At 35.5% G+C, this 22,701-nt stretch overlaps 2 protein-coding genes across 4 annotated transcripts; one reads left to right on the forward strand and one right to left on the reverse strand.

Annotated features, from left to right (window-relative positions):
• Nucleotides 1-450: 450 nt before the first annotated feature.
• LOC135749969 (uncharacterized) lies at nucleotides 451-9,188 on the forward strand. Of its 3 annotated transcripts, none has more exons than XM_065268683.2 (10): nucleotides 451-613; nucleotides 1,177-1,237; nucleotides 2,429-2,623; nucleotides 2,771-2,933; nucleotides 3,404-3,505; nucleotides 5,381-5,488; nucleotides 7,171-7,569; nucleotides 8,001-8,068; nucleotides 8,486-8,529; nucleotides 8,967-9,188. In XM_065268683.2, exons 1-10 carry the CDS (start codon nucleotides 477-479, stop codon nucleotides 9,022-9,024), a joined length of 1,335 nt encoding a protein of 444 aa, XP_065124755.1. In that variant the 5' UTR covers nucleotides 451-476; the 3' UTR covers nucleotides 9,025-9,188. The 3 variants fall into 3 exon arrangements, with proteins under 3 accessions (XP_065124755.1, XP_065124756.1, XP_065124757.1); XM_065268684.2 differs by having other exon boundaries at nucleotides 1,177-1,225; XM_065268685.2 differs by lacking the exons at nucleotides 451-613; nucleotides 1,177-1,237 and adding an exon at nucleotides 2,300-2,346 and having other exon boundaries at nucleotides 8,967-9,187.
• A 4,049-nt stretch (nucleotides 9,189-13,237) lies between these two features.
• On the reverse strand, nucleotides 13,238-22,501 carry LOC135749968 (uncharacterized). The gene is made up of 17 exons (XM_065268681.2): nucleotides 21,454-22,501; nucleotides 21,264-21,378; nucleotides 21,080-21,169; nucleotides 20,006-20,401; nucleotides 19,730-19,834; nucleotides 19,365-19,597; nucleotides 19,099-19,277; nucleotides 18,206-18,299; nucleotides 17,887-18,122; nucleotides 17,452-17,566; nucleotides 16,535-16,652; nucleotides 16,355-16,446; nucleotides 15,834-15,951; nucleotides 15,076-15,177; nucleotides 14,837-15,010; nucleotides 13,861-14,037; nucleotides 13,238-13,556 (listed from the first exon to the last, which is right to left on the reverse strand). Exons 1-17 carry the CDS (start codon nucleotides 21,856-21,858, stop codon nucleotides 13,348-13,350), a joined length of 2,958 nt encoding a protein of 985 aa, XP_065124753.1. The 5' UTR covers nucleotides 21,859-22,501; the 3' UTR covers nucleotides 13,238-13,347.
• Nucleotides 22,502-22,701: the final 200 nt, after the last annotated feature.

A 22,701-nucleotide genomic window follows, 5' to 3' on the forward strand; every position in this document is an offset into this window, starting at 1 on the left:
GTGTCTGCGCTGCTCTGCTAAGACTCTCTGCTCCTCTTCTCCACCAACTCTCACATGGAGCTCCACTGACAGACTCCACCTCAATGAGAGCAGCAGACTACAGCTGGATCAACAGAAACAAACTGAGATCATCTCTGATCTGAACTTCACTGCTACTCACCTTCAACATGGAGTCACTTTCATCTGCACTATAACCTACCAGCTACAGCAAAGAAACACAACAGCACAGAACAACATCACATTACGTGTTCAGTGTAAGAGTAAATCAATTTGAACTTGTTGATCATAACATTGTAGATTATAGTAGATAGTGATGCCCTGAATTTGTTTCTCCTTCAGATGCTCCTAAAAACACATCAGTGTCTGTGTTTCCATCTAACTCTGTACTGGAGGGCAGTTCAGTGACTTTGATCTGCAGCAGTGATGGAAATCCAGCAGTGTTCAACTCAACAAGTTCTCCAACTCATACGACTAACATGGTCGTATGCACCTTTGCTCAAATACGACTACCTATAGCGTATCATAAAATAGCGCCCCTACCGGCAGCGGGAGATGTGCCACAGCCTCTTCGCCTTGATGCATTGTGGGTCTCTACCATAAACGAGGATTACAGGTATGTTATCAGTGAACCTTGATAATCTAATAATTTGATAACAAAATAATAATGCTAGGGCGTTTTGTGTTGTTTCATCTTTGTTTGTGGTGATGTAGTTGTTCAGGTACGTTATGCTACTTGGGAATAAAGTAAAAGGACATTACGAAATATCACAAATAAATAAATAAATGCAAAAGTTAAACATTACGAACATAAGTGACATTGAACTTTGCTTTTATTAAAATACGTCGTCACAATAAATATTCGAAAAAGATCGATTTTTGTCATTGGACAAATATTAAGAACGTTAGGCCTATAACGTTATAATTCTGTCGTCTGTTCAGTATTCGTCGCGTTTCAAATCAACAAGGTATGTTTCCCATAATTTTAACATTTTTTAGGGTTAGATCATTTAGTAAAGTTAGTATCTTGCGATATTGATTCGAAATTGGAAACGTTGTGGTTAAGGGACTATGTAAAAGTGCACACATTTTGAAAACGTGCATGGTGCCACACATATTTCGCTTATCTGACTCGATCATGCAAATACATTGTTTTTTCCCTCTGATTCCTTTATACAGGTGCAAATCTAGGAACAGAACAAATAACGCTAGAAGACAGACACCAAAGGTGATTAACCAAGTAATGTGATGTTTTTGATCCACTTAAACATAATCATGCATCAAATTAACAAAACACAGTCACATTCATCTATATATATCTATATATGCATGAAGCCATATATAAGAAACCCCAAAAGATTTAGTTAACAAGAAAAAGTACAAAACTGTATCAGCAACATGTCTTATTAAACTAGCCATAGAGATTCTCATAGTATGCTGGTCTACAGCTAGTAAAACAATCACTATAGTTAGGTTGTACTTGATTTGTATAACCAAAATACATTATTCTATTAAACTATACAATAAGTTATATCCAGTTGTTATCCAGTTAACATATTGCAATGAGATGAGTGACATGCCTGAAATTTCTGTCATTTAACCTAATTTGTGGTCTGAAGATGGACAAACTTCTTATGAATGTGGAACGTCCATTTTCGGACTACAAATTAAGATATTTTTGATAAAATCTGAGGGTATTTGATGCACACATAGGAAACAACACCATTGCACCCTTTGACATCCAGAAAGGTAGTTAAAAACATGGTTAAAATAGTCAACATGACTACAGTGGATGAACCTTAATGTTATAAAGCGATGAGAATACGTTTGGTGTGCTAAAACAAAAAAAATAAAGACTTTATTCAGCAGTTTAAACTGTCATACATAGTTGACGTAGTAAACTCAGTGCAGGCTTCCTCGTTTACATCCGACTGCCGACTCATTATTGACCGAATTTTGCCTCAGCATCACATACTGTACATGTGTCATGCTGCTCTTGGGCTCTGCTTCGGGCAATATTTAGTTGACATTCGAACGTAAGCAAGGATGCCTGCATTAGTTCCTGATGTATGGAAATGGTTCAAATTGGTTAATGAAGTTGTTATTTTTGTTTTGTTATATTGCACAAAAAGTACTCTGGTCTCTTCATAATATTAAGGTTGAACCACTGTAGTCACATGATTTTGCTGCCTATGTGTGGATCATATACCTTTAGATTTCATCAAAAAAATAAAAATTTCTGTTCTGAAGATGAACGAATGTCTTACAGGTAGAACTAGTCAGTATTAGGGGGCATAACAACAAACTCTTGACAATATTTTCGAAGACGGTGACTTGTCAACATACTAGGTGTGAAAAAAATATTTCTTATGCCCTCATTACATAGCATGCTGTGTTCTAATCATCATTTACCGTATGTTTCTTTTTACAGATGCCTACTCTAAAGGATTGCTACACATGCAGGGAAAAGATTGGAGTAGCCAGCAAAACATGTCCATACTGTAGGGCCAAACAGCCATATAAGCAAATGCTTGAGAAAAAAAAGAAACAGCTTTCCCAGGAATGGATAGACAGACAAAAAAAAAACTGCAGTGTGAACAAAATTTATGATTCAACAAATCTTCTGGTAGGTTTATCTTTCAAATGTTAGTCATAAAATAATAAGTAAATAATGAGTGCGTGCGTGCGTGCGCGTGTGTGTGTTTCATGCCTGTGAAATTGTAATTATTTATCCCGTTTTTAGTCTTATGATTGTGTCTCAATTTCATTCCAGCTCCACAAGTGGGAACTTTTAGAGAGGTACCCAGTCCTTCTCCTTGCCAGGAGAACCTCAAATGGTTTCTCTGCTGAATGCTTCTGCCCATGGAAGAATGAGACCGAAGACACTCAGGACGCTTTTCTTACTATAAAGAGATTATACGAAAGTCTTCTTAATGGTAATAAACACAAATGTGCACAAAATTTTAACATATTGCAGAATAAACTTTACATTAAAGACATTAGTAATAGGTTTTATCGACAATACATACATTTGCAGAGTTCATTTTTTCCCTCACATTAGGTTTAAAAAAAAAAATTTTAACATGTGAACAACATGATGTTTGTAGCATTATTTCTTATTTAAAAATGTCTTGTTCAACCGGACTAACATTTTACAACACATATTGGTGTTATTTATAAATATTTTTATACATTTAACCTTGAAGTATCATTTTTAGATATTTGAAATTACATAAGAACACTTAAGTGGGGCTTTGTATTATTTTGATCATGTCAAATTGATATTACATTATTAAATACAGTACAACCCATAGGTGAACTTAAACTTAATTAATTGTATTTATTTGAGCTGTATTATTATTGAATTATTGTTATTATCCTATCCACAATTTCTTTTGTCCAACAGTGGCTATTGCAGATAAAGAAGTAAACGGCATGGGAGAAAGTTCTGTCACAAATGGCACAGAGACTCCACCAGCAAACTCCACACCTCTGTCCACCTGTAATGGTAAAATGTCTTATTTTTTTGTACAGCATACAGTTTTGTGGTCCTATTACCTGTCATGCACCAAATACTAGTATCTGTCCAAAGGCAGACCTTAAAGCCCCATACACACCAGGACAATTATCGTGCATGCTTATCGCAAGTGTAATTTCAGACGTTTTTTGTGTTCATACCCAAGCGATTTTTACTGGTGATTCGCAGAGTGAACGTGCAAATTCACTCCCTGACAGTTATAGTGCTTGTGCTGATTGATAACGAAAAACACATATTTATGATATGAATAAAATGAAAGAAGATAAAAATACAGATATAAAATGTATATATGGCATATACATGTTATGAGGAGATGGTAGTCAGAAACAATGGTGCAAATAAGTTACAATGACAGTAGTGCAAGGGAAGAGTAGTGCAAATAAACATATTTATAAAAAAGACATTCTTCTTAACTATATTTCTCGAAGGTAAAATAAAAAAATTAATAAAAATACCGAAATAAAAATTTATATAATAAACGTCTATTGGTGTGTCCAAGAACTGGTAGAGCACCCTTAGTATGTAGGGCTCTTTCTTGTCACCTTGGTAAAATGTGTGCTAGACAAGACCCTTTTGTGTTTGAGTGCCACCAAGTAATGTTTTACTGTAACTTTAGCAGCTCCAGGCATGCGCAAAAGTGGGGATTTCATTGGTCCACCAGTTTTTAATACTGCGCATCAAATAAAAACAAACCTGAGGTCATTTAAAAAAAAAAAGTATCCCTGCCGTTTTTCGCAACGGTGTGCACACTTACATTGGTGCCCTTTGTTCAGTCACAAGCCGTTAAACATCAGCGATAATCATGCACGATATTCGTCCCGGTGTGTACATTACTTAAAGGGATAGTTCACCCAAAATAAAAATTTCGTCATCATTTACTCACCTTCAGGTTGTTCCAAACCTTTATACATTTCTTAGTTCTGCTGAATGCCAATAAAGATATTTAAAGAGAGTTTGTAACCAGACCGCTTTGGGCCACTATTGACTTTCACAGTAGGAAAAACTACTATGAAAGTCAATTTTGGCCCAAAGTGTTCTGGTTACAAACTTTCTTCAAAATATCTTTTTTTTGTTTTAACAAATTTTTTGGGGTGATCTCTTTAAGAATTACAATCATAAATGTTTCATCCTTAAAAACAACAACAAAAAAATATATATATTTTTTTATTTAACATTTCCATTACTTACATTTATTCATATATATATATATATATATATATATATATATATATATATATATATATATATATATGGATTTCTCGTATTTGAGGCGTGGTTTATGAATGCCCAGAGCCGTTTATTGGGGGCTACAGATGTCTATCAAATGCACCTGTACATAGCTCATATCCAATTGTGTGTGTCGCATAGACGTTGTCATCGTCTTGCTGCCCCCTCCCCGTTCTGTGATTGGTTCCCAATTTGAGGGGAAAATTTGGTCCATGGTCTCCATGCTAGACTTGCAGCGTGAATAAATTTGTGCACAAGGCAGCATGGGGAAAACCCAGGCTAATATATATATATTTTTACACACATATTTTTACACTGATTCTGAAATTGATGCTAGTTGCCGAAAGTCAGGGTCAGCCTACACAATCTGGGAAGTAAGATTTCACAGAAAATAATGTAGTGTATGATGGGCACAGACTCATAGCTTAAGGCTATGATTCCATCCCACAGGAGGATATGAAACATGTTTTAAGACATGTTTAAGACAATTTAATAACACTTTCCCTCCAGTTTCACAGACAAAGCTTAAGCCAGTCCCAGAAAAAAATGCTTGTTTGAGCTGTTGTAACTGAAAGAAACTTGTCTCACAATGCACATCACTTTTCTTTTGTCCAACAGTGGCTATTGCAGATAAAGAAGTATCCGGCATGGGAGAAAGTTCTGTCACAATCACAAATGGCACAGAGACTCCACCAACAGACTCCACACCTCTGTCCACCTGTAATGGTAAAATGTCTCATTCAATAGAACTGACATGTTGTTGTTGTTGTTGTTGTTGTTTTACTAAGGCAAGTTTATAAAAGCTACTTAAATCCCTTAATTTAACTATAGCCTAATCCGGGTGTAGTCTAAGGCCCTGTTTACATTAGAGCATTTGCGTTTTAAAACAGCATTTTAAAATGAAAACGATCCTCGTTTATACTGGCATTTTAAAAATAATCTTCATCCACACCATAAACGCATGAAACATGACCAATCACGTAACTGGGCATGCACATAAAAGTGTAAAATAACTTATTACTCTAATAATAGCTTACCTTTGCACATTTATGCAGCCTATGGGTGTGCGATATTGAAAAAAATTAATACCTGGGTCCTTTGCTGGCAACTACAACAGACACTAATTTTGAACCTATAAAAATGTGTTTGGGAAAGTCTTATACTGTTTTAGCTTGCCCCTGCAACATATTAATATGATTAATAGGTTAATTTTGATTTTATAACTAAACAGAAAGGTCTTTATGATTTAAAAAGAAAGCATTCAAGTGAACAGTACTAAACTAACTTGAAGCAAAAATAAATTTCAGCAAATGCAAACTTCAATCAAACATAGTAAGAGAAATGCTTATTGCATTAATTTTTAAAAGTGTGCGAGGTATGTGCACGTCCTCCGCTAGCAACACAGAAATAGCTAAAAGCTCAAGCGGCTAAAGGAGCATTAAATATTAATGACGTTGTTAAGTTTATTGTTTTTATTAATTTATATTCACAAAACGTATCAACAAAACATTGATTAAAATTAGGAGACAAATTAGAACGCCTATATGGCGTTTAAAATTACAGTCTATCTTTTGTAATAAGCTAACTAAATTTAAACAAAACAACAACAACATTACAACAATATTCAAACCTAACAATACTCAAACATAAATGTAAAACAGACATTATTTATAAGAATACATGTTAAAACAATCTGACATAGTGTTTATAATAGCTGGTTGGTAGATGTTTACTATTTCTGGCAAAACCTCCATTGCAAACCTCCATTTACCTGAATAAAAATAATTTTTACCTTGAAAATGATGCGCTGTCACGTTAACATCAGCTGTTAGTTTACATAAGACTACATCTACATTTACACTCAGCGCAACGTCTGAGTTCTCAAACTAAAACAGGGTCTGCAACGAATCCGTTTATGAGGGTCGAAAACGGTGGTGTAGTGTAGATGAAAGGCGTAAACGTAGCAAAAGTAACGCGTTTTAAAGGATAACCGCATTAATGTAAACATAGCCTAAGCCAGGGGTCTCCAAACTATTTCCTGAAGGGTCACTGTCCTGCAGAGTCTATCTCTAACCCATATTAAACACACCTGAACAAGATCAACAACACAGAAATAGCTAAAAGCTATTTCTGTGTTAGCTAAAAGTTATTTCCATAATCAAGGTCTAATTATGTGTACTAGAAACTTTCAAGCAGGTCTGCTAAGGCAAGTTGGAGCTAAACTCTTGAAGACCCCTGGTCTAAGCCCTGTCTGTGAAATTGTTTTTATTGTTTAGGTGTCTCCTGAGCATTTTAGTTTCTTGTGCCTGGAAAGAGGTTACAAATTGTATAGTGTATTCCAGACTTTAAATAGATTTGTTTAAAATGTGTTGATTACATAACTTTTCACAATTGTATTTTTCCAACAGTGGCAAACGCAGATAAAGCAGCAAGCAGCATGGTAGAGAGTTCTGCAACAAACAGCACACAGACTCCACCAGCAGACTCCACAGCAGACTCTGATTCAGAGCTTACGCATGAGCCTGTCACTTTTTTCCTTTCTCCTGAATCTTCCTTTTTGGCTTCTCCTGATTCCTTTACCACCCCCTCTCCTATGCCTTTATCCATCGCTCCTCTGGTGTCCCCCCAGACTCATCATGTTTTCAAGTCCTCTCAGTCTAGTTCTGTATCTTCTTCCCCGGCTTCTCCTCTGCCACCAACCTCTACCCTTTCTACCTGTTCTAAACTGTCCACTGAGCTAGGCAGTCTAAGCCCAGTATCTTCCTCACGGAAAAAAGGACAAATAAAGAGGAAAGCAGACCCTAAAGGTATGTGTGAATTTGTTAATTTTTGTTTTATTTATTTATTTATTTGACATATAAATAAAAACTATGCTTGATTTTGCACTGTGAAACAGTTTTGTCAATTGTAAGAATGCATTTCTCATAGTTTTTTGAAAAGGACTGTTTTTGAATTCTACAAATGTACATATTGTAATATTTTCTTTTGCACATATTGCAACATTTATTTATTTATCTATTTATTTTAACACAAGCTTGTCCTTTTTGTTGCCTCTTTGATCTGAGTGCTTCAAATGTAAGCCCTTTTGGATAAAAACAATACAATGATTACATTAACAACTTTTTAAAAGTCTAATTGTCCTTTGAAAAAATTTATTTATCCATGACACTCACTTTGTTGGACTTTATGTTTTACTTATATCTGTTACAAATAATAACCATCCTTTAATTTGTTACAGAATGCCCCATGCATGAAGAATCAACCAGTTTCCCCTACAAAAAAATATTAAGGAAAAGAATCAGGGAGGTTTGTTTCAAAAAGGAAAAAAAACACATTGACAATAACAATATCAATTTGCTGTGTGTTGTAAACATTGCCAAATATACTAAATAATAATGTAGGGTTTAGGTATTCAAATAATTCATGTTAAAATGTTCAACTATGGATTTTAAAAAGTAATATTTTACTTCACAATTTAAGTAGTTTGACAAAAAAATAAAAACTGGTCCCATGTTTTATATATCCCATAAGTTTTATTTTATAAAATCCATTAGTTTTATTATGTTACACTTAGTTCCACTGACTAATAATATTACTTTGATTTCACTTGGATTTAATGTTGTCTTTACCATTTAGCAGTATTATTGTTAGTAAAAGTGTAACTTATACTGTATGTGTTAGAATAATGTCATTAACTTCTTGTTTCTTTTTGTTTTTGCTAAGGGCCATACGGAGGTGTTGGTTCAGTGGCATCCTTGCTCTGGATGGTATGCATATTATCTGATGTTTACTGTACTGTTGAAAATTGAACAGAATTAACAACAACAACAACAAAAAACATTTATTTATATAAACACAATAACATAAAGATAATAAACTTTACATTAACATTTATTCATCTTTAACCGCAAGATCGATCAGTGACACTAAAGTCAAATTGTCAAGCAAGTCACATAACAATGTAATAATGTTTGGCAGTGTAGTACATTCAATATAAAATAAATTGAAATGTATGGTTAAAAATGATTTTTTTCCCATCATTATGATCATACCATCATTACCCCATGGAATATTAAAAAATAGAACGCATGCATACCTAAAACCTACATGTCTTATTGTACAGTGACAAGTTGGTATTTATTGTATCCTAGTAATGAACATAAATAAATAATGTGACTATAGTAACACTATTGCTGTCTTACAGTGGGAAAAAGTGGAAGAACTCCTGGGAGCCAAGTGGAAACATTCAGAGTTTATCCTGAAGATGTGTGTGTGTTTGTTGTGTGAAGATGTGTCATGCCTTTTATGACAGTTACAGAGTTCTGATATACAGTATGTTTGTTTTGTTTTGTTTTGTTTTGTGCTTGCTTTGTAAAGCATATAGTCATTCTGTGTTGTGTGTTTGATGACTAAACAACATTAAAAACAATATGTCACTGGCTCTTTATCTTCCTATACTCTTCATTTTAAAGATTGTTTATAATTTGTCTTTTAAGGCCAAATATATATTCACTGTAACTAAGTGTATTTAGTGATGTTTACTGCTAAAAAATCTGATAAAACCAGATTCTTATTCTTATTATTATTCATTACCATAAAGCACATGTTAGCTCAGAGTCAAGATGGGTTTTTAAATCTAAAATATGTGTATGAAAGATAGACCAATACATATTTGGACCTTGCCAAATGAGCAAACAACTGAAGCTGGCATTTCCTTTCTCTGCAGGTAAGAACACAAGGAAGACAGGGATTAAATACTATTAATACCAGAACAAAACTTTTCGTTAAATGATGCCCCTCACCATTCATATACACCTCTGGATTTTGAGATAACTGAACAATGTAGTCAATAATTTACATCTGTTATGAATCACCTAACCTCGCCTCTGCTCCTACCCATATTACAGAAACATCTTCACGCACTAGATTTAAATAACATTTTGGCTGATTATATGCCCTTTTAACAAGTGGGGACCAGTCAAATGTCCTCACTATTGTAAAGTACAACAACTTATAAGTGAGGACAATTGGTCCTTACAGGTATGGTCAAAACAAGCACACACACATATGTTGTCTCCTTTGCACCAATAAACTGGTGTGGTGCAATATGGCTGCGGTCGCATCATTCAGGTGGATGCTGCACATTGGTGGTGGTTGAATGTCCACCTTTAATATTTAAAGCGCTTTAAGTGTCCAGAAAAGTGCTATATAAATGTAATGAATAATAATTATTATTAGGCTACACACATGTCTGGTTCACTATCCTTGTAGGGACTCTCCATAGTTTTTATACAGTAAACACTCACAGACAGAAAGACACACACATACAGAGAGAGAGACAGACACATACACCACTAAAATGTCCCTAACCCTAATTCCACATATCTATCTATCTACAGAATATTTAAGGGGCAAATTCTGTAACAATATTGGCTAATAACTGCCATCAGACTGAAACAACACCAACAGCCACAACAACAATAATAATGTTAATACAGGCTCAGTGAGCACAGTCAGTCAACACGTGAGATGACACGATGATCACAGTGACATTACACCATTCACATACGGTGATAATCAGAGTGTGAGCTATATGTGAGTTCATTAATTGTGATTTCAGAATGTTGAGTTCATGGTACAGTATGAGTGCACAATGAGGGTGCCATGACTTCACATAGTGCACAGTGAATGCACACACACTCTGCTATAGCAGGGCAGCACACATGTCTGGAAAATGTTGGCCCAAGAGTAGAACGTCACCTGTCTTGCCTATAACTTCTAAGAAATATTATAGGAATTATCATAGGATCAAATTTAGGACACTTTCTACACAGCATTTTATACAGCCATATGGTGTGTTGCCTAATGTGTATACATAAGCTATAAAATGTCAACAATAACAACAACATTATGGCATCAAGAAGCCTAAATAAAGGTTTTAGAAAGCTCACACATATTGGAGGTAAAAGTGACCAGGATTCACAGATTTGTTTTATCCAAGCATTGTGGCCTAGTGATTAGAGAGTCAGACTGGGATGTAACCCAGAGTTTGGTGGTTCGATTTTCACAGCTGGCAGGAAGTGATTAAATTTTGGGGTATTGCAGTTATAGTTGCCCTGTGTCTATGTGCGTTTGTGTGTGTTCATGACTTGCAGTGAATGGATTTACTATTCAGTGGATGGGTTAAATGCAGAGACAATCATGTCTCTTTCACTTTTTGTTTTATTGGCAGATATCATTTGCAATTAAAGGATGTCTCGGCAACATGTTTTTCATTTAGTAAACCTATATTAGCTCTCTGAGAGACATCTGGTACTTGTCATATCCTTTATGGGGTAGTATGAGCTCACAGTGAGTGTGCAGTGACCTCATACTGTGACCTAAGCACACTGTGACAACATTATGAGGATCTTTTAAGATCATGGTGACTTTAGTGAGAGATCAAATTGTATAGCCATCGAGACCGGCAAAAACATAAAGAGCTGGTTACCCAGAGAGCAAAGGGTGTTCGCTGTAGGACAGGAGAAATCAAGACAGAGATGCACTTCCTCCTTTACTGCCACAATATCTATAAGAGATCTCTACTTCACCAAATACACTAACTTAATAAAAAATGTACAGCCATGAAGTAAAACACAAATTTTTATATTAGGAGACGGACAGACAGCAGTGGCTGTGAGATACATGTGGATGTGCCACAGCCTGAGAGACAGCAGGTGAATGTATGTTGTGTGTGTGTCTGACCTTAATGTGTTTTCCTACAGTACAACAGTGACCCTCAGTATGTGTGTTTATATGTTAAAACACTTTGATATGAAATGTTCATGTTCTTCTAAGGTTTTCTTGTAAACCTTTTTGCCCCATCCTCTAGCTGGCCCCCCTATACAACTAACCTTACTCTGCATTGCCACCCTGACTATGGTTTATTCACTCCGCTACATTCAAAACATAGATACCGTACACTGGCGGCAAGTACTGAGAGACTTAGCAAGAGTTTCTTTGAGTAGGCCGTCCGGTATCTAAATGGTAGTTTGTAGGCACTTTAAGTATGCACATGTATGTATGTATGTGAATATGTATGTATATGTGTCTATATATGCATGTGTATGTATATGTATGTATGTATGTGTATGTAGGTGTATGCGTAGGTATATGTATGTGTATGTGTACATGTGTATGTATGTATGGATCTGCAATAACCTCCAGATATCCTGATTGTATTGTTATTCTAGTTTGTTACTGTTTTGTTTTGGGTTGAGTAGCACGGAGCCGTCTGTAACATTTCACTGCATTGTATGTATGTGACAAATAAATCTGAATCATTATTTCCATCCATTCAAAACCTATAACTTGATCTTAGGCCTACTCTAAAGCCACGATGGGTTGGTGTTAAGCTAAGCAATGAGTGCTTGGACATGTGAAAAGCGTGAGGCACTGATGAATTAGTGTGGTATTTTGTTTGGTTGTGTTTAAAAAAGGAAATCAAGTTACTTCCTCTTAGATTGTTGTATTACATAGAGAATTGTGTGTCATGTTTAGCAAAGGTGTTTTATGAATTACAAAACTAAGTACTGATGATACATCTAGTTTAATTTTCACATAGGCTAGTACACATATTTGTTGTACTGCAACACAAGGATTCACAGGCATTTTATTTGTATATAATTGTTGTATTATTTGGTGCAAAAAATAAAGCAATATGAATGGTGTTTACATTAACTTTTATATATTATGAACACTATTATCTTGCTTTGGCCACATCTCACCAAAATGCCATTGTTTATTATTTTATAACCTTCAGTATCAGCATTTAGGGCACTATGATCACATTGATATTGTTAAGGGCATATATATTGTTATTTTGCACCATGATCTATTACAATATATAAAATATAAAGACATTGTATTCCACAAATTCTTAATGAGTACATAAGTATTTTGTATTTTCATGATCACTATTGTAGTTAATGCACTGAAAAAAATGATTCATTGAATTTAATCAATTTTTTTAAGGTAAGTGGTTGCAATCAATTTATTTACGCTACATTTAAACAAAAGTTTTATATTTTATTTTACTTTACTAATCTTTTTTGTTTAAATGTAGCTCAAATCAATTGATTGCAACCACTTACCTTAAAAAAATTGATTAAATTCAATTAATCATTTTTTTCAGTGTGGTAACATGTGAAAATTTGGCTTTAGAAGAATAAAAATATAAAACTTAAGATTAAATATTAAATGTCTATACAAATTAATATGAAATATATTACCTTTAGAACCAAAATGTGAATATAAATATGTATTCAATATGCAATAAATAACATATGTAACAGTTATACTGCAACATACTGCCCAATGTAAAATCTGAAATATGAAAGGATCAAAGTAAGCAGGCTTTGCTAGCTGTGTCTCTGTCACAATAGTTGAGGAAAATGAGAACATGTTGGTGTAAGAAAAAACAACAAACACAGTAGCTCATGTTTAGAATGACTTTTACTTATTATTTTGTTTAATAAATCTGAAAAATATTTAAATAAATTTTAAAGAGTGCTTCCAATGTTTGCGGCTTTAAAATGTAAAATTCTTTAAAATTCATCTTCAGAAAATTCTGAGCTGCTGTTGTCCTCAATCTCCTCTTCAGCATCTTCCTGCAGCATGAAGAAGGAAGGGTCTGTGTTGACACTGCCATAGGTGCTGGCGACTGCTGCAAGTTTTTGCTGCAGAATGTGCCGCTTGTGTAAGATACGGCAGTGCAGCCCCCTGTGTCCCTCTTCAGTCAGCTCTCTTGGTGGATCTAAAGTAAAAAGTGAAGAAAACTGACATTGATAATCAAGCAGCATTTCAGGAACTATATAGTGGGGAAAATGCCCTGCAGTTTGAGTGCCCAACTCTGGTGTTTTACTGTTCATTAATGTGCAATAAATGAATAAATAAATAGAAAAACAGCTAGCAAAACTTAAACACTTTTTTTAAGAGGTGATTTAAAAATACTTTTAGATTTGAAGCAATATTTACAAGAAACAAATATCCTGCTTACAGGCATTAACATATTTTGACATTATTAAAACAACAACAGCAACAACATTTATAATACATACTATGGATCTTGATGTCCTCTTTAATCTCCCGAAGGAAGGTGTCCAGTTGGTCCAATGTATTTTTAAGATGTTGATAATGCTGAGTCATCTCTTTCACTATTATTATCTTCTCCTCATCCATGCGCTCGGCCAGCATGACTTGGTCAAACAGCCGCCTCTTCAAGCGGAGACTAACCACTATTTTGTTTAAATAAAATTGGAAGGTAAAAAAAATTAAAACACATTCAATTTTTCAGCTTTATGCCTAGCACAGTGCTCTTCATTAATAATTTTGTGTGCCTTGATAATAATATTGATAAATAAACTTGTCCAACAAGGAAAATGTATAAGGGTAATAATCTAGATAATGCCCTATAAAATATCCTATCATCCCAAATTATAAATATAATTATGCAGCCAAAACACCCAAATGATAACAACTGAAGCAAAACACTACAATTTAACAAATAAAGTTAAAGAAATGCTAATAGCAGTATCAAGATGTGTGCTTTTAATTTAAGACATACTGTGTTGGCTGTAGGGCTGTGCAAAAAATCGACCGCGATTATCATGCGCGTGTCATCAGTAAAGCCGGTTCAGTGATTAGTATTAAATCGGCAACAGCTGCTTTCAGATGGAGCGGCATTTATTACACAGACCCGTAGTTCACCGAGAAGCTAGGCAAAATCGACTCCGATTATCTATGCGATTTTGCCTAGCTTCTCGGTGAACTACGGGTCTGTGTAATAAATGCCGCTCCATCTGAAAGCAGCTGATGCCGATTTAATACTAATCACTGAACCGGCTTTACTGATGACACGCGCATGATAATCGCAGTCGATTTTTTGCACAGCTCTAGTTGGCTGTGTTACATATTGCATGATGTAGGATATTAAATATTAGTGTTAGGATAAAAGTGTTAAATTGCTGACTGGTATTCATTGAATCAACTGAATTATATGAATTAAAAAAAGCACAAAAATACAACAATACTAACCATCTCCTTGTGCTTCCCAAGGCAGAATGAAATCATCAGAGAGACAGCATGCTGCTTCTGTGTCAATTTTCTCTTCACAGCCAGGAAGGGTGTTGTACTGCACTATCCTCTCTCGGAGTGTCTTTTTGAGCTCACCAAGTCTTCTCCGTTTGCACTGCCTTGTTTGGTTGCTGTCTGTAAGGTTAAAAAAAGTGATTAGGAAAAAGAAAAAAAGCAAGCTGAGTAAAAGTACCAAATACCATTCTGTCGATACAGATCACGCTTCTTTCTTCGGATCGAATAAATGATCTCATCAATTTCTTTCTGGAGCTCTTCCTGGCTACCGGGAGTACTGTCTCTCTCTAGAAAAACAGAAATAGCCAAAAGTAAACATTACAGAAAACATAGTATCACCACAGAAATGTAGCCAAATGTATGGAAAAAGTACCATATTTTCCGGACTACAAGTGTTTTTTTTCCATAGTTTGGCCGGTGCTGCGTCTTATAGTCAGGTGCGCCTTGTAAGTCAGAATGAATTAATTTGGACATATGAGAGGCAAGAGACAACATTACAGTCTACAGCCGCAATAGTCTGCTATATGATGCTCCTGTATTTATGTAATCTAATGAATTTAGTGATGTGGAATGACGAGCCTGCGAACTTGATGCATGCTGGCTTGTTCTGTTAATATCGCCTATTCAGCCTCTCAGGTATGCTCTGTATGCTATTGTTGATCGTCTAAATAACTGATAATGTCACGTTTAACGTACAGACACAGATTTAGCCTGCTGTTCTGTCTGCTATTGTTTAGTTGAATAACTCGTCTTTCCAGATTAAATGTCTGTTCTTCGGCTTGGATTTTGTGAAATAATTTTCTAAATAAATGCAACGTATAGTCTACTGCGACTAATATATGTTATTTCGTCTTCATGAAGCATTTTTAATTGATGCAACTCCGGAGCGACTTATAGTCTGGAAAATACGGAACCATTGTATACACTCGCAATTATGACATACCAGTTGCTGCCCATTGCTGCACCTCACACACCCACCGATCTGCATCCTCCTCAGAGATGTTTAACTCCTGCTTGAGACTCTCAAGATTGGCTGCTTCCATTTCAGCCCTCTGTGTAGTCTATTTAAAAAAATAAAAATTACTAGTATCACTACAAAATTAGTGAACACGGCCCCACACTACCAAAAATTATGCAGTCAAGATTTGGGGAATTCTCAGGGGTCAGCACAGCTAGAATGCAATGGCTGAGCCTTGCCCTAGAAGAATCACTTCCTTGATCATGGTGCTTTAAGTAAATGACAAACAACATCTATAGTCAAAATTGATTTACTGCATAAAGTACCTACTGTCTTTTGACATATTTTTGAAACATCTTTGTACTATAAAAAATGTGAAGTTAATATTTGTAGGTAATCGACACCAGTTTAACGTCTGTAGACCATGTAATACAAATTTATGTCAAAACACCTCCAGGGCCCAGAAAACACCTCAGGACCTAAAACATACAGTGTAGCCTTCTTACTTTGACAAATCTTTTTGCCAGTGTCTTGTGAAGACTCTCCACCTTCCTATTGTTCCATGCCATGGCAAGCACAGTTATCATATCTGCTCTGCCTTTTAAAAACAAAACAGATAAGAACAAATTAATTGTACAATCTAGTATTATGTGTCCAACACAAGGGTTATTTCTTTTTTAACCAACCTGACTTGGTCATGTACTTTGTAGTAAGAGCTGCCCTTGAAAGGAAACTATTGACCTGTTCCACCTCTTCACCGACAGTATTTCCTGCACCATCTTGGCTTCTACCACCCCACCTAACCTGCTCCAAAACATAAGATCAAGACATTTGTCATTAAAATCTTATTTATTAGTTGGTGTATCCTCAATGAATTTGGTGCCATTAGCAAATTTTATTATTTTAATGATCTTAGGTAGAATTATCATGAAAGCAAAGCTTTCATAACAGCAGTTGTGCAATTACAATTTTAACTGTAATGTTAATAATGTTTTAAAAGTTCATCAGTGTTGTGTGTATATTACCCAAAACGCACACTAAATAAGTTATTTTAAACTTATCCTTGAGGATGTCTCACTGATATGACACACTTGATTTAACTCATCAGCTCATTAGTAGAGACTTGAATTGGACCTGAACTGGGTGTGTCAGAAAAGGGAGACATACTGTACAAAATGCAGAGCTGGGGGTCATCCAGGACAGGTTTGGCAACCACTGCAAGTATATCACTAATGTGCATAACCTTTTCTGAAACATGCATATTGAAAGACATAGAAATCCAGCAAATGTTTTTCTGATGCCGTAAGGATATGCTCCTGAAACATATTTCCCCAGTTCCACAGACAAGGCTTAAGCTAGTCTCAGACTAAAATGCATGTTTGAGTGGTTTTAATGGAAAGTAACTTGCGCTGACATATCTTAAAACATGTCAGAGTCATTGTTTTGTCTCAAGATGTACACCAGTAATGTTTTTACTTTTCTAGTGTACATTTATAGTGTAACTTAAATATCCTAATTGAACTAAGGCCTAATCGTGGCTTTGTCTAAGCCTTGTCTGTGAAACAGGTCCATTGTGACATAAACTTAACTCTGTACACTGTACCTCACATTTGCCAGTGTGGGCCTTAGCATGCATTACGGAGAGGAAAGGCTTCATCATGGTTAGTGGTTGGAGCTCAGGCAACTTCTCTGCCATCTTTTCCAAATAAGGCCAATACCTGTAATGGGAAAAACGCTTAGTTTATGAGGTGCGTGGCAAAAATGGTAAGGAGACAAACCAGGACCAATGTTACTACCTATGTACAATTCCTGTAAACAATCATGAACACCATGTAGTCATATGAATAGTAATATTGCATTATATCTGCAAGAAAATCTGTGGTAGATGTAAACTGATAAAACTGTACCCATATTAACCTTATATTAAGTCCATAATATATTAAATGTGTTCTTTTTAGCTAGACATGGTGTTTTTCTCATGCATGGCATAGATTACAAACTGTAAGACATTAGTTGTTATTTGGCAATGGCTATCTACCTGCAAGCAATGTCCATACAGAAGAATGTCACATTTGCAGCTTGTGCCAGTTCCTTCTGCAGGAACATTGGGTAGGCATATATTTCACCACGATAGTGATTCAAGCCTTGCAGCAAGATTCCATGTCTGCACACTGCTATTTCAAGGCCCTCTTCATCCACCTTGGCCCGGGATTTCTGTGATGTTTCTCTGCCTGCTGTAAATGTTGCTGGCCCACAGACATCATGACCTGTCCTCTGAAAGTAAAAACAATATGGTATATGTAATACCAGGACAAGTTTTTAAAAGCTAAGGTTAATAGAGTTGAATAAATCCTTACACTACACATCTGGCTTCTTATTTGCTCAACAAAGGCAGATACTTTGGCATCTTGTGCGATGAACAGTCCATCAAAAAGAGGTGGTTCGTCTGTCCTGTTAAATAAGAAATTTTTCATCAACAACACAATTAAATAATCATAAATGTTGCATTTACCTTAATTAATATGAAATTTAACCAGAAACGTGCCACGCATTTTAATCAGTATTAATTTGATCTGAACACTGTGTTTAGGGTATCAGCTTTAATTTGTCCTATGGCATGAACTTGTGCAAGAAGTTAAAAACATACTGTATCAAGTACAAAAATAAATAACATTGTTAAAGTTTTAGTATATGTCTTAAGGCTACAGAAGGGAGACAAAAGTTATTAAACAATGTACAATATTATTGTCATAGAACTCTAATGTTACAAGCAAACAGTTTTTAAAATGTACCAATTTGGATACAAATTATTTGAATATTAAGCAAGCAATCATGCAATTTACACATTTTGTTATTTCTGAACTTTAAATATAAGTGTACTTTTATCATTTTTTTACCAACAAACTCAAAATTGTTTTTATGATGCTAAGAGCCAACATTTTTATATTAAAGAAATATGTTCATATGCCAGGACATGACTGAAATTGTATGTATGTAGAAACTTACATGTTATAGCAATAAGATGCAGCATAGTTTCTCTATAAATAACTATCAAGTCCATCCAACCAATAGCTATACTTGTTTTTCTTTAGAGGGTCATGGCATGGGGGGTCTAGAGCCGTGAGTTGCCGCATGGACAGTCTGTCACTGTATTTCTTGGCTAAACCAAAAGACTAAAAAAGACTAAAAAAGTGCACAAGTGTGCCATCCTATATCTAAATTGTAAACGATAATAAAAAATTCCACTGACCCTTTGGATTTCTTGAATCTGTAATGTTTTCTATTGCCGTCTGCAGATATAGCCAGCATGTCTGGTGTGCATGCTGGGCATTTAAAAGGCTCCATCAAGCACAGATCTTCCTTTTTATAACTGCAGAAGGCAAACTCCCGAAAAACTCTATTAAACGTATTGCCACAAATACTACCCATCTGGAAAAAAAAATGGAACAGTTTTGGTTAATAAAAGATTTTAAAGTCTGAAATTTAAGAAACATTCTAAATGAAAACAGCCCTTACCCGACCAGTGGAAAGAGATCGATGCTCAAGCATTTTGAGGAATGCTTGTTGGGATAAGGATGGGCTAGCTAACTTCATCTGCTCGAATGATGTGAACACATCAAACTTAAACAGCATTTGGCAGCTGGTGGTTGCTGGCCAATATCTAAATTTAAGCAAGTCACCAATTCCAGGAGTCCATTTAGTAGAACACAGTGGACAGCATACACTAGGCAGGCACAGGTTGTATGGACCTTAAAACAAACATGTGTTAACCATTTGACCAGTATTTGTACAGCACAGGACAACATAATAATAGTAATCAATTATTATGCTTAACTTCATCTAGTGGGATATAAAATGTAGAAGGAAGTGAAAAGACATACCATTGATTGTCACCAAGACAGTCTGCTTTCCTGGGGTGATTATGAGGTCTTGGTTTGGACCGCAGGAGCAGATTTGCAGTGGCGGAAGAATTGGAAGCATACACACTGCAGTAAATCACATTTTTAGAAAGTAATATCAGTAATGTCTACACATTTACTAAACAAATAAAAAAACAGATAAAGGAAACAGCAGACAGAGCTTTTATAGTACCACTGTACATGAAGTGAACATTATGAAAACACGGTAAGAGGACATACTAAAATATCTGAACATACCTTGTTCATTGAGGTGATACTGGTCACCACAAACCACCACAAAGGATGTTGGTGGAATAGGATTGAAAAACCCATCAAACATAACTTCTCTGTTATGCAAAACATTTTTTCTGTGGATCTCTGTGTCGCATGTGGAACAGAAAAACTGAATTCCCGAGGGAACACAGTCCAAGCACCGGACAACAGCATCAGTCATCTTGCATTGTTCACAGCAATGCTGGTTTACAGTCTCTGCAGTCAACATGCAATTTAAAATTTCTGGCATCGCAGCCTTGAATTTTTTTTCAGAGATAGCCTGTCTTTTTGTCCACGCAGACATGGTGGTTGTGTCTTCTTCCACCGATGCAGTGACAGTGACTGAATTTACCAGGTCTTTTAGTCTCTGAAGATGTTGATCTAAATTAATAATAAAAAAGATACTAATAATAATGATAATAATAAGATAAAAAAGGTTCATCAATGCACTGTGAACTAACATGAACAAACAAAGAACAACTGTATTTTCATAAGCTAATGTTAAGAAAACATTAGTGTATACAGAAACTGTGCGTTCACACCGCACAGGCGAAAGCATCAAAGTGGCCAGAAGTCATTCATTTTTTAATGAGAGTGGCGACGAGCTCCGGCACGGCGTGTCATGTACAGGGTGAGCATCAAGGAGAGTTGAAATCAGCTCAACTTTATGGTAATGAGCTATGACACGGTTTGGCGGCAACAAATCGGAAGGCGGAAACGTTCGGCAGCAACCTCTGCTTGAGAGGATTCCAGAGAATGCATTCGAGCATCAGAGCGTCCACAGTTTTTCTATAGCGTCGTTGACAGGGCAGCCGGAGCTTTTTTTGACGCTCTCGCCGGTGTAAACGCACAGTAACAAATGTATTGCACATGGTTAGTTCTAGTTTAAGTAATGAAACTTATAGTAAAGTTTTACTGCAATTTCTTATATGGCTTTATCACTTCATGTGCATTACGGAAATGGTCACTACATACATTTTGACACTTTCCTAATTTTGAAGTTTTTACATTTAAATATTAAGGCTGATATTATTTAGGCTTTCAATTCAATATGCTTACCAAGATTTGGGACCTCCTGTTGAATTTCATTCACCTCCTCAACTTCAGAGAGCTCCTCAACTTCTGAAACCTTAGTGCCAGAGGGTTTCACTGCAAACACAAAATACAATGCTATAGAAAACATTACTTCTGACCAGAAGCATAAACACTTGTAGACAACAGCATGCCTGTACAATTTACTGACCAGATCGATTCTTCATAATCCTAACACGTTGTGGTAGGATGTTCCCATGCTGGTCTCTCTTCCTCCAGGAAACATTGGAGACTTTAGGTCCCTTTTGCTTTCTTTTCTTTTTGGTCTGAAAGTAAAAACTAAATGAGGGAGACATAAGGAGAGCTATTTTCTTAGGAAAATAATGTATGAAAAGTATTACATTTGTGGTTTCAAACTCATCTGCCAAGGTTTTTGCTGCTTCCAGCCATTGTCTGAATGCCTCAGATGCCATTTGCCGATTTTTTAAAGATAAATAACGAAAGGATAAAGGTATGAAGAAATACAAATAGGGAGAGAGATAAACACAAGAAAAAGGAGAGAAACAGAGAGAGGCTCTTAAAAGAACCGTTTGATTTGTAAAATATTTCACTGATAAAGGATGGGTACAAAAACCTGAAAACAAAGAGATGAGATGATTAGTTATACTATCATTCAACTTGTTTCTGAAAGTTACATTTAGATATATACAAAGTAAATGACTAAAACGGGAATTAAACAGGGTCAAAGGGGAATAAGCAGAGTGTCTACACAAGCTCCAAGTGCACCAATCAAAACAACTACACATACTGGTCCATGCCAAACTGTGCCTGTAAATCTGAATTTACTAATGAATATTATTTATTGTCTTTGACTATAGTCTAAAATAGGCTATAATAATGAACCTGATTTTGTAATTAATTCATCTGTGATGTTTTAATTCTTTAAAATGTAATATTCCAGGTTGAATTGATACCCTGAATTTAAATCATTTAGAAAGCTGTTAAACTGTTATGCCCTGATAATATTATTATATATGCTGAAAACACCTTCGGGATACTGAAATTTATTGTGGCAATATGACAGACATTGCAGTAACGTTACACGACATAGAACTCGGTAACGTTACATATGAATAATTCAAACTTTATTTTAGTTATAAATTAACCGTATAAGTTAGGGTAAGCACCATAAAGAATCGTGTTTTGCTAGTTAATTAAGAAGCCGGATTTTGCATCTGAGGTAGCTTAGTTAGCAGCACCTGCAAGATAACGTTACTGTAGGTAGCAAAGTAATAACGGGCTAGCTTCTTAATGGGTAAAATGTTATTCTCAACAGACTTGTAATTAAAACGCCAAGATGCACTTGCTTAGCTCCACATGAATTGCAAACTATCAACACGACTACAAATACATATTTTAAAAAACAACACAGACATTTTACCTTCGTCCGTCAGGAAAACACCTAGCCACGCCTGCCTTCTTCTTCTTCGTCGTCGTTTCCTTCAACTTCCTCTTGGTTCGTTTAATTATTTATTTTTATTATTTATTTTCATTCAGCGCAACTTGGAATAATTAAAATATAATATATAATATAAATACATTTGCGGCGCTGAATATATATATTCAGCGCCGCAAATGTAAAATGTATA

Source organism: Paramisgurnus dabryanus, chromosome 1 (assembly GCF_030506205.2).
Source record: "Paramisgurnus dabryanus chromosome 1, PD_genome_1.1, whole genome shotgun sequence".
NCBI lineage: Eukaryota > Metazoa > Chordata > Actinopteri > Cypriniformes > Cobitidae > Paramisgurnus > Paramisgurnus dabryanus.